At 34.8% G+C, this 13,359-nt stretch overlaps 1 protein-coding gene and 1 long non-coding RNA gene across 2 annotated transcripts in view; one reads left to right on the top strand and one right to left on the bottom strand.

Annotated features, from left to right (window-relative positions):
- LOC120767460 (S phase cyclin A-associated protein in the endoplasmic reticulum) overlaps window positions 1–11,652 on the top strand; it is a 125,496-nt gene extending 113,844 nt beyond the window's left edge. Inside the window, exons 10-12 of the mRNA XM_040093544.1 lie at window positions 7,614–7,784; window positions 7,899–8,051; window positions 11,154–11,652. Coding sequence (XP_039949478.1) covers window positions 7,614–7,784; window positions 7,899–8,051; window positions 11,154–11,228 — 399 coding nt within the window. The 3' untranslated portion in view covers window positions 11,229–11,652. The remainder of the gene's footprint in view (window positions 1–7,613; window positions 7,785–7,898; window positions 8,052–11,153) is intronic.
- Window positions 1–13,359, bottom strand: part of LOC120767461 — a 173,763-nt gene that overhangs the window by 10,167 nt on the left and 150,237 nt on the right. The window lies entirely within an intron of this gene.

Here is a 13,359-nt window from a genome sequence, read left to right as displayed (position 1 = left end):
ACTCTTGTTTTGCCTTCAACTCATGAGAGCAGCGCTCAAATATAGCGAGCAAAGAAGTGTCGAGTCGAAAGCCCTCATTACCTGTAATATTACCTGTTATGTCGTGAAGATGGCTCAAATTCTTATCCACTACCATTTTATTTCCATTTCGAGGTTCCCTCCTTTTTTTTAAGAAATTAAGAAACACAGAAATTTTAAATTTAATAGGGAATGTTTATTCGAAAGAACATTCTTTGGCATTTAGTATTTCAAGATCATCACTTTCAAATGTTGGCCACGGCTACGTCTCAGATGGTCCATCCGTGAGTTCAATTTCCCATGACCAATTCTCGATGACTCGAGCATTTCGACTGCTAACTGACGAATGACACGCCTGAAGTTTTGCTCCAAGGCCTGGATCGAAGCTGGATGGTTCGCATAGACTTTAGACTTTGCATGTCCCCACAGGAAAAAATCAAACGTTGTGATATCACACGATATTGGTGTCAAATCGACGCGCCAAAAACGTGATATTATCTGCTCTTCGAAGAGTTCTTTCAATAAATCCATTGATTGATGCAATGTGTGGGAAGTGACAACGTCTTTTTGAAACCAAATGTCGCCGTGATCACGAACTTCAATTTCAGGCATCAAATAGTCGGTTATCATGGCGCGATAACGGTCGTCATTGAGGGTTACGTTCTCACCGGCATCATTTTTGAAGAAATATGGATCGATGATTGCGTCGGCCCACAAACCACATCAAACCGTTGTTTTTTCTAGATGAAAATGCAGCTATTGAATATCTTCACGTTGCTCTTCGTCCCAAATGCGGCAATTTTGCTCTTTTATGTATCCATTGAGCCAGAAATGGACCTCATCGCTGATCAAAATTTGGTTTGAAAGCGTCGGATCTTCTCGAATTTTTTTAAGAGCCCATATCGCGAAGCGATGTTGCTTGGGAAGGTCAAGCGGCTTCAGTTCTTGCAGATGCTGTATTTTGTATGCATTCACTTTACGATCTCGACGTGAAATGCGCCAAGTGGATCCATATATCGGTTCGAGTTGCTGCGAACGGCGCCGCATTGACTCCACGGTCTTCGTGTACACTCTCAGTTACGGCTGCTATATTTTCTTCAATGTGTGCTTGACGTGGTCTATTCGGTCTAATATTATCTAATAATGAATGCTGAGTCTCAAGATTTGTGATTGTGTTGCGAATAGTACGCTCAGTAGGCCGATTATGTTGACCATAAATTGAGAAACACAGTCTATACAGAACGTGAATTTTCGTGAAAAGTTGAACGATTTATAAACGTTGATCAGGACCGAGGATTTCGATTGTGTGGTCATCAGTAGTGCGAGGATTGCTGACGAAAACTTTGAATTTCTCATAAGTCAGCAGAAAAAAGTGAAGGGAGTCGGGTCTAGAAAGGCAATTAACATTGGCCACGCAAAAATGTTTCATGGATTTTCTATTCCCCAAATATAACAGACTGTGCGTGCTACTTCTTTAACAAGCGGATAGAAATTAGCAGTAAGATACTTGGAAAGTAGGCGTGTTTTGAAACTTTTGGGAACATTGTTCGAAAAATCATTGAAATCAGAACTCGCGCTAAACCAACTTGCTTTCGCTCATCACAAGAAAACTTTCTATTGCCTTAAAGCCTTGAACCACTTTCTCAAATACAAATAACAACATTTATATGTACATCTACACCCAGAAACCTCTCGCTGCCAAAAGCGTGGCTTCAATTTGAAGTTTATATGGAAAACAAATAATTGCCGTATCTCTAAAAATTTCATTTGATTGTGTAAATATTTAATATTTGTGGCTGAAAATGAACTGAACTAAGTCGGCAAATACACAAACGGAAATTAAGTTCGCTGAACACACACACGTACACATACATAAGTATTATATATATGGGTACGCTTCCACCAGTAGTTGAATTGTGTTGAATTTGCTTTGCTTTGCTCATGATTAAAACCTAATAAAGTTATTTGCCGAAGCGCAATAACAACAACAACAGCCACGAAAAACAGAGCAAAGCATCAACTAGAACAATGAGCTTATGTACATAAATCCAAATACATAAAGATGGCATGTAGGAAAACCTTTGAGTGGGTTGCACCAGCTGCTTCGGAAGAAATAGGAACGCTGCCACCTGGAATTTGGGTATTACAGAATAAAGGTGTTAACTATCACCAATGGTTATGTATTTCAAGGTCCTCGTAAACAGAAGCGTTCGGTATATAAGAAAGCATTTCATCATGGAAAGACTTAGTGCGCCCGCACAACGTTACAAATCGTTCGACTTTGTTACGAAAGTTCACGTTCTGTAAAGAATGTGTTCCGAGCGGTTGGCTCCACTTAGTGTCAATATAATCGGCTTACTAAGCGTCCTATTCGCGACACCATCACCCATCTTGAGACCCTGCATTTATTATTGGATAATATTCGACCGAATTTTCCACGTCCAGCTCGCTGTAAAGGAAATATAGCAGCAGTAGATGAGAGTATACACGAAGACCGTGGAGAGTCGATTCAGCGCCGTTCACAGCCGCTTGATCTTCAAGGACTCTTGAAAAGTACCAAGAAGATCCAACGTTTTCGAGCCAAATTTTGTTCAGCGATAAAGCCCATTTCCGGCTCAATAGGTATGTAAACAAGCAAAATTTCCGCATTTGGGACGAAAGGCAACCTGAACAGCTTCAAAAGCTGCCATTTTATCCAGAAACACCTACGGCTTGGTGTGGTTTGCGGACCAGTATAATCATCATCGGTTCATGTTTCTTCAAAAATGACACCGTTGAAAACGTAACCGTCAATGGCAACCTTTAACGCGCTGTGATAACCGAGTCTTTGATGCCTAAAGTTGAAGCTCATGATCTCGACGACATTTGATTTCAACAAAACGGCGTCACTTTCCACACTTCGCAACAATCAATAAATTTATTAAAAAAACACTTCGGTGAGCAGATAATTTCACGTTTTGTGCCGGTCGATTGGTCAACAAGATCGTGTAGTATCACACTGTTAGACTTTTACCTGTGCGGATCTGTAAAGTCTGAAGTCTATGCGGACAATCCCGCTTCGATTCAGACCTTGGAGCAAAACATCACGCGTGTTATTCGCCAGTTACCAGTTCAAATGTTCGAACAAGTCATCGAAAATTGGATTCAACCGATGGAGCTTTTGCCAGAATTTATCTAAATATCTCAATTGTTAACAACTTTTCTCTTGTACGGGCAGACAGTCCTCCAAAAATCAGTTCGTATTGTCATGCTGTTAGGTTAGGTTAGTCTGGTAGGCCAAAGAACCATGCATAGAATAGTTTTGGTTATTTGCGATATCAGATGGCATTCAGCTACTAGGCCCATGAGGACTGCAGGATGCCTGCGCTTGACGTCCATTTCAACAGTATCTGCGGCCACACTAAGGATAACTTTTCTCTCCAAAAATCAGTTCGTATTATCATACCTTTTCCAGTGTATCATACCATGGATACCCCAGATGCTTACAGCCTAGCCTTGCGAATGCGAGACCAGTACACAAGAGGTGATCCATTGTTTCCCTGCTGTTTTTTTGCTCTAGATATTTCTGACGGTCTGCTCGATCATCCTGTTAATTTTGATATTTTTTACTCGAGCTATAGAGTTTTAGCTGTTACAAATCTAGCTCTATGGATTCACACTCTTTCACTTGGCTTAAAGCAAGGCAATATATGTAGCTATGTATTTATAAAAAAAAAAGTGAGTTTGCTAAAAAATTTCCTATTGGGTATGTTTAGAAAATGAAAACGAGAAAGCGTTGAAATTATAACTGACTGCTAAGCAAATACCAGCAACCCAAAATGCAAAACCAACAAAAAACACAAATATCAATCTCAACGCATCTCAATTTATACGCAGGGGAGGATGCGTGAAAGCTTTGTGGTGGGAGGTGAGTTTTGCTTATTGGCGCGCTCTCTCGCTTTGTTGGCTGTCTATCCTCCTTTTGTTGGGCGTTTAAAATTTGGTTAGCGCGCTGCTTGAATGTGCACTTATCTATTTGCGGTAATTTAAAACAAATACCAAAGTTTGTTTAATAAAATGCACGCACACACGCACACAAATTAAATTTGCCAACACAAGGGTTTGGCGTTTGCGGCAAAGCAGCGCTGGGCCGGAGAGATTGGATTGCTGCTGTAAACATTTAATTGGCAAAAATAACCAGCCTCAAGTGAAGAGTACACAAATAGTTAGCTGATGAACAAAAAAGGGAAATATGCCAGAAATGAAATTTGTGCTAGAAGTGTTTTAATTAACTGAAACAACAAAGAAGTCAAGGCAGAGCTTAAGCGCTCGTTTCACTGGCTAAAACACACATAATTTGTATTGGTAATATGTATCGGTTTATACACCAAACGGTTGTTTTCAACTCGAAAAATGAAACGAGGTGGATATATGTAAATATCAAAAGACAATCTGTTAGGATCCCTCAGCATGTCGGGGGATCACACTTAGGACTATTATGTAGAGTCCTTTATGAAGCCAGACGAAAAATTCTTGTCGCTCTCAACCTATCATAAATCTGCTCAGGTCTTCGGCCTGCTAACAGAGTTAAGTACCTAGACAGGAAACTGACATCAAAACTAAACATCAGAAAAGAGCAAAAAAATATCGGTTGTTCTGTATTGCTGCAAGGCAGCCAATGGAAAAATGAGGACTCTCACTAAAGTTAGTGCTTTGGCTCTATGAAATCATAGTTAAGGCCATGATGTTCTACGGAATTCTTGTATGGTGGAAGATGATGGAAAAGACTACATTCGCCAAAAAATGACGCGTGTTCAAAGGACTCTTGTAGAACCCCCAGAGATTATCTGATAACTGATGCTCGGAGCATACACATAATATGGAGGGTAACTACTCCAGCCTGCTGAATGGCAGTGAAAGCATACCACCATGGTGAACCCGATCCCACAATCGATGCCGCTAGAATGGACGTTTCATTACCCGACCATGAGGTTCGAATAACAATTACCCGACTGAACAAAGCGGCGGGGCCGATGGATTGCAACTAGGGCGGAGAAGAACTGATAAAGTGCAAGCATCAGCTTCTTTGTAGAATATGGTCGGATAAAAGCATGCCCTACGATTGCAATTTAAGTGTTCGCTGCCCAACCCACCAAATGGGAGAGCCCAAAATCTGCGCCAACTACCGTGGGATAAGAACCCTCAAAATCGCATATAATAATCTATAGAGTGTATTGTGAGAAAGATTAAAGCCCACCGTCAGCAAACTGATTGGACCTTATCAGTGTGGCTTTTGGCCTGGGCCATGCGCCGAATATTGGAAAAGACCCGTGAAAAGAGAATCGACACACACCACCTCTTCAGCAATTTTAAAGCTGCTTTTGACTGCACGAAAAGGAGCTGCCTTTATGCCGCTATGTCTGAATTTGGTATCACCGAAAATTAATACGGTTGTGTAAACTGACTTTGAGCAATACCAAAAGCTTCGTTAGATCGGTAAGGACCTCTCCGAACCTTTCGATACAAAACGAGGTCATAGACAAGGATAGTCCATATCTTGCGACCTCTTCAATCTATTACTGGAGCAAAGAATTTGAGCTGCAGAGCTTAATCGAGCGGGTAAAATCTTCTATAAGAGTGTACAGCTGCTGGCGAACGCCGATGATATTGATATCATCGGCCTCAACACCCGTTAGTTCTGCTTTCTCCAGTTTGGACAAAGAAGCGAAGCAAATGGGTCTGGTAGGGAAAGAGGGCAAGACGACATATCTCTTGTCATCAAATAAACAGTCGTCGCACTCGTGACTAGGCTCCCACGTCACTGTTGATAGTCATAATTTCGAAGTCGTAGATAATTTCGTCTATCTTGGAACCAGCATTAACAGCAACAACATCGTCAGCCTCGAAATACAACGCAAAATAACTCTTGCCAACAGGTTCTTACTGAGTACTCAATTGAGAAGTGAACTCCTATCTCGAAGACCAGCCTCTATAAGTTAATCATTATTCCCGTCCTGATATATGGTGCAGAAGCATGGACGATGACAACATCTCATGAGTCGACGTTACGAGTTTTCGAGAGAAGGGTTCTGCGGAAGATTTATGGTCCTTTGTGCATTGGCAACGGCGAATATCGCATTCGATGCGACGACACCGCTGGCCACTGTCAGAACTATGTCAACGTCATATAACTCGTACATAGAATGCGATATTCGCCGTTGCCTATGCGCAAAGAACCATAAAGAACCTTTCTTTCGTCATCGTCCATGCTTCTGGACCATATAGCAGGGTGGGAATAATGAGTAACTTATAGAGTTTGGTTTTCGTTCGTCGAGAGAGAATTTTACTTCTCAATTGCCTACTCAGTCCGAAGTAGCACCTGTTGGCAAGAGTTATTCTGCGTTGGATTTCGAGGCTGACATTGTTGTTGGTGTTAAAGCTGGTTCCAAGATCGACGAAATTATCTACGACTTCGTCAACAGTAACGTGGGAACCAAGTCGCGAATGCGACGACTGTTTGTTTGATTACATGAGATATTTTGCCTGGCCCTCGTTGCCTTCCAGACCCAGTTGCTTCGCTTCTTTGTCCACCCTGGAGAAAGCGGAACTAACTGCGCGGATGTTGAGGCCAATGATATTAATATCATCGGCGTTCACCAGCAGCTGTACACTCTTATAGAAGATTGTACCTGCTCGATTAAGCTCTGGAGCTCGAATTCTTTTCTCCAGTAATAGGTTGAAGAGGTCGCAAGATATGGAGTCTCCTTGTCTAAGACCTCCCTTGGTATAGAAAGGCTCGGAGCGGTCCTTACCAATCCTGATGGAGCTTTTGATGTTGCTCAACTTCAGCGTACTCGGCCGTATTAGCTTAGCGCGGATACCAAATTGACACATAGCGGCATAAAGACAGCTTTCTTGGTGTCAAAATCAGCTTTAAAATTGACGAATAGGTGGTGTGTGTCGATCTTCCTTTTACGGGTCGTTTCCAAGATTTGGCGCAATGATGAAAATCTGGTCGATGCTAGATTTTACAGGTATAAAGCCACATTGATAAGGTCCAATCAGTTTGCTGACGGTGAGCTCAGTCTTTCACACAGTATGCTCTAAGAACCTTATATACGATGTTGATGTGGCTTATCTCACGATTATTGGCGCAGATTGTGGGGTCTCCGTTTTTGTGGATTGGGCAGAACACACTAAAATCCAATCGTCGGGTATCCTTGCATGCTCTTTATCAGTTCTTCGCCGCCGTATTTGAATAGTCAATCCATCGGACCCCGCTGCTGCTCTATCGTCAACGATTGGGTAATCGCATGCACCATCTCCTGGTGTTATGACATCACTGCCATTCAGCAGGCTAGATAATGTTCCCTCCATTCTTAACCGGGGGATTCTCATCTGGGTCTGTTTTGCTCTTTTCGTGGGTATGTTTTTTACATGGCGGGTCTTCAAGCACAAATTCAGCTGGTGACAGAAATACCGGTTTCTATATTCCACAATACAATACTTTGCCATTTTATTTATTGTAAAATCTTTCCACAATTTAGTCATTCAAGTAAGAATTCGAACTGTAGTGTAAGAATTTTCATTATATCATTCTCTTCTTCGCCCCACAGGATGTCATGTCTGGTGAAACGCTGTCACTGAAATTTCTCGATGTGGTCACCATTTTGCTCAAATACTGTGGCAGCAACTGCTCGGCGGCCAAAAATAGTGAAACACAAGCTGTGATTATCGATCTCATCGCCACAATTGGTTTCCTCTGTGCCAACAACAAGAAGAATCAGGTAAGCAAGCAGCTCCTTACTCTTTTGCGCATTTTATTTTATTGACAATTTTTTATTTAATATTAATCTTTACTTTACCCCTTACTCTTTTTTACTTTACCCCTCATGCAATAGGATCTACTCACCTCTGAGCAATGTTCCATTATAATTAAGAGCTTAACCAAACTACCTGAACACTTGAATGTGGTCGTTTATCCCTGCTTAGTCACAATAACGTTCCAAAATGAGAATGCCCGCAATGTGATAGCACGTGATTTTAATTTAGACGTAAGTCAAGTGAAAACAAATTTACTAAAATTTTATAAATTTAAATTATGTGAGGGGATGATACATACATACACACATACATAGTGAGATTACATTTGTTATGGTTTTTGAATAAATTCAATGGCTCTCAAACTGTGTTAGAGTGAACTAAAATTTTTGCAACAAGAAGATAATTGAGCGGCTATTCGAGAGTTGGCGTTAAATTATCTACATATTTAAAAAAATATCTTTATATGGCAACCCTCTTTAAATAAAGTTTATACTAAAACATAAATTCTAGTTGGCAACGCCAATAAGACAGGTGTACTATAGTAGTGGTGAAAAATTTTTGAGGTAGTAGCCATGTTTTTGTTTTGATGGCTTCATCAACTGATATGCGTTTAAAAAAAATGTTGCCACCTGCTGACATTTTTATTGCAGAAAATATCTTTGATTACAATGATAACGTTTAATGGGGTTAAACGGAAGAGGTTTTAGAACGTTGATAGTTCCAAATATTAATTTAGCGGTGTTGCCACCTATTGTTGTTGCTTTTTGAAAAATACTATGCTTTAAAAATTTTGCATTAAGCAAATCATTACGATATGAATATGACTTTGAAGAGTTTTTTTTAGAGAGTTCGAAACATTAATTTAGCACTGTTGCCACCTGTTTGAAAAATAATTTTCTTTAAAAATTATGCACTAAGCTAGTTATTACGTTATGAATATCACTCTGTAGAGGTTTTAGAAAGCCTAGAGTTCAAAATACTCTGGCAAGGGCTGCCAATTATTCATAAATTAAAGAAAAAAAAAAACAAATTAATAAATTAATGGTTTTCCTTATTTACATATGTAATTAATATGTTTAAATAATATAAGTAAGGAGGAGCTACGATTTATTTATTGACAAACAATTTTTACTATTTATTCTCGTTAGTTTCTATATTGATTGAGATTGATAATACGAACTTGAAATTATATTGAAACTTCTTCCAGAAATTTTTGAGGAACTTCCATAAAAGTGCTTTCAGTATGATCACAAACTTTAATATGAATATGGTATTACTAATATCTACCCTACTAATTTTGAACCATTAATTTTTTAAAAGTGTTGCCATATAATAAAAATAAAAAAAAAAATAATTTAATTTAAAAAGTAAATTAATTTTAAATTGAATTAATTAAATGAAAATTATTTTAAAAAAATATATATTAAAAATGTTGCCATATCTTCTATATTTATTTAAAAAGAAATATTTATTAAATTTTAAAATTTAGTTTCATTTAAATCAAAAATGAATTTGTAAAATAAAAATAATAGTTGTAACGAAGTTGCCAGATCTACAAACATTTACTTCTGTAAGAAGCTAATTATTACAATTTTTAATGTTTACTAAATTTTTCCTCAGTTAGTGGTAAACAAAACGTAACATTTACCACAATTTCGCATTTTTAATAGGGTTGCCATATCATATTAAAGAAAAAAAGAGAAGAAATGGCCAAGCGTTTTATTTACATAAAAAATAAATTAATTTGAATTAAAATGTATATTGAAAAAATTTTGAATCAATAATGCTGCCATACTTTTTTAATTAAAAAAAAGTTCAATGATTTAAAATTAAAAGCAACTAAATTTTAAAATAAAAGTACAAACTGCTACTTTTATTTAAAAAAATAAAGTTGCCAGATCTTCTGTAATGTATTTCCTTAAGAAGCTCGTTATTATTTCTTTTAATCTTTACTGCGCCTTCCTTTCAATTAATGAAAAGAAAAAAATCGCAATATTTGCCATTAGATTTTGAAACATTCTATTTTTAAAAGGGTTGCCATATTGTTTAACTAAAGAATAAAAAATTGTATTAAAAATAATATTTGTATTAACAACGTTGCCAGCTGTACAATAATTTATTAAAAAAAAAATTGGTTTAATAATGTTGCCATATCTTTTATATTTATTTAAAAAAAAAAAAACATTAATATAAAAAATAATTAAATAACATTAATTTGAATTAAATCAATAATTAAATTTTAAAATAAACGCAGTAGTTTTAATGAAGCTACCAGATTACTATAATTAATTTTTTTAAAGAGCTTTATTTATACTTCTTTTAATGCTTACTGCATTTTCTTTTTCACTTAATGGAAAAAAAATATTTGTAATGTTTACCACAAAATTTTGGATGGCCCGTTTTTTTGAATAGGGTTGCCATATAATTAAAAAACACGAAATAAATAATCGTTGCGTTTAAAAAATAAATTAATTTGAAATGAAAATTAATTATAAAAAAATATTTGAATGAATAACGTTGCCATATCGTCCATATTTATTTTTAATTTTTTTTAGTAATTTAAATTTAAACATTAGATTGAAATTAAAAAAAAGTGAAATTTTAAATTAAAAGTAATGGTTTTCAAAATAGAGCTAGACAATAAATAAAAAAATTGATTAAATAACGTTGCCATATCTTCTATGAATGTATATCTATAAAAAATTTTTAAAAATTAATTAAATCAAAAAGGAAATTTTAAACTAAAAGTAGTAGTTTGAATAAAGTTGCCAGATCAGCAATAATTTATTTTTAAAAAGTTTGGTTTAATAACATTGCCATATTTTCTATAATTATTAAAAGATTTTAAAAATTAATTTCATTATAAATTGGGATTGGGATTAAATCAAAAAAGGAATTGTGAATTGAATGCAGTAGCTTAAATGAAGTTGCCAGATCTACAATAATTTAGTTCTTTCGAAACAGTTTTGTACCCATTTGAAATTTTACTGCATTTCCTTCTTTAATTAATGGAAAAAATATGTGTATATATGCCACAGAATTTTTAATAAGATTGCCATATTATATAAATATTTTTGTTTTCAAACCATTTTTTTTTTTTTAATTAAGAAAATATACATACATATGTATATGTATGTATATTATAAAAACAAAAAACAAAATCTATATAAAAAAATTTTATGATAATGCTGCCATATCTTTTATATTAATTTAAAAAGATCCAATAATTTAAATGTATGTATGTATCAGACTTTCTAAACTGAATAAAAAAACTTTTTTCGATTACTAAATATTTTTCCAATTTTAATATTTTTTTTCAATTTTTTGTTTAGTTCCTGGATGAATATAGCAAATCAGAGAAGGCCAAGAAGAACCATCTAATCGCTTTGCTCAAAGAGAAGACCTAAATGAATTTAAGCAAATATTTCGAAGATAAGCTTACCGCTTATGACTGGCTGAAAATATTTCAAATAAAACACGAAAGTGTCATTTGTGGCATATGAAACGATCATTGAGTACTGCCTTTGCAACTAAAAGTATCATTGCACACATTTACATATTTGTAACAGTAAATAACTAAAATTATCGACACTTACAAGTAAACTGACAAACACATAAAAATAATTTAAAAAAAAAATAAATATTTTTGCACTCATTTATAAATGCTTAGCCTTAACGTCGGTTTTAATAAAAAAAAACCTAAAAAATACATAAAATTGAAAATTAAAAATTTTCGAATAAGGCGTTCGTTCACATTATTGAAGTAGCGCCAAAACGTAGTTTGATTACGAAAAAAATAAATAACAGCACTAAACATTAAGGTGCGCTACATATATTTTTTTATATTTTATAAAACAATTTAACCAAAACATACCCGAATTATCGTGATAATAAAGCTTTTATGTAAGTGCTTTTCTTTGAAATGCCGCAGAAGCGTTGAGGGGAGTGTTAGAAAGCAATAAGTACTTGAACTATGTAACATTTGATTCCTGTGTTGTTTTTGTTTTTTTATGGAAATTATTGTGACTAAAAATTATACTATATATGTAATACTATATATTTAGTTATTTTTAAAAATTAATTTAAAATATTTAAGTTCTTAGTTACTACGCACTATTTATAATCCCATACTGTACTAACTATCCTTCAAATAATTTTATTTAATTATTTAAGATTTTTTAATTTTTTTAGTGTTTTTTAATTTAATTGAATAGTATATCCTATACATATTATAATGTTTCCTCACTTCTAGTTAAATTTATTATGATAAAATATTGTTTGCTCATGACCACGCCTCCTTTATCCAGCCCGCCTACATATATACATAAATATCTACTGATTTAATTGCTATTTTATTCCCACCTATGTATGTGCATATATATTTTTAATGGAATCTTATTGCCTATAATTTTGAGTATTATTGTTATAATTTAATTTCGATATTAATTTTTTTATCATAATTAAATTTGATTATTAATTTTATTGTCTTAATTAAATTTTATTATTAATTTTACTGTCATAATTTAATTTTATTATAATTATTATTATTCAAGTTGAATTTTCTCTCTACCTACTTTTGTCAATATTCCTTTGTGGTTTGCTAAAAATAATTTTAAGGTTAGTTCTGCTCACAAGCATTCGCAAATCGTCTCACCTACACTCATACACACATACATACACATTCTTGTTGTTGAATTTGTGAAATTCAAAGCAAAAACAAAATATGCGATAATCGATACTCGATACTAATTGATGATCTAATACTTTTTTAATATTATTCTAAGGAAATACACATTAATATTTTTTATATTTTTCACTAAATCGTATAAAAACTAATAAATAAATATGAAATTATTCAAATATATATATAAAATATCTTTATTTAATGAAAATTATAGATACTACTAAAGGTAAATTTTGGATCAAATAGCGATTGATATCTGCATAAAAGATGTGTCATGGCAAGTATGAAATCAGAAGATCTCCAAATATTACCGCGAAATTCGTAATGCCCTTTAGGTAACGTAAGAGACCCCGTAAAGTTTTTATATACATAAATGATCAATGTGAGTCTTTTTAGCCATGTCCCTATAAGCGAACTAGTGCCTCAGTTAATGAGTTATCGCTCTGAAATTTTATACCTGTTCTTTTCTCCCCAAGAAGCTGCTCATTTACCGGAACCACCGATATCGGTTTACTACATATAGCTGCCATACAAACTGTTCGATCAAACTCAAGTCCTTATATAGAAAAGCATCACTATAATCGAACATATAACTACGAGCAAAAAATAGTAAGACTTTGTTCATAATGTATTAGGTTGTCAAATATCTCCCTTCCGCTTTTTTGCTCTTTATTCAATGCTTTATAAAAAGTGTTACAATGCTCAGATTTAGTTCAAATTTGCGCCGTTTAGTTCGATAATCTGTTTCTATTTAGAAGGCAACTTCACAATACTCCTCTCGTAGACGCCCCCTTCTTATTTGCGAAGAACGGGGACAGCCACTTTTCACAAGCCTCTTTTGAGTTCAACTTTAC

This window comes from Bactrocera tryoni, chromosome 2 (assembly GCF_016617805.1).
Source record: "Bactrocera tryoni isolate S06 chromosome 2, CSIRO_BtryS06_freeze2, whole genome shotgun sequence".
NCBI classification, from domain to species: domain Eukaryota; kingdom Metazoa; phylum Arthropoda; class Insecta; order Diptera; family Tephritidae; genus Bactrocera; species Bactrocera tryoni.
The sequence above is the reverse complement of the archived record's forward strand: the minus strand, read 5'-3'. Positions and strand labels throughout refer to the sequence as shown.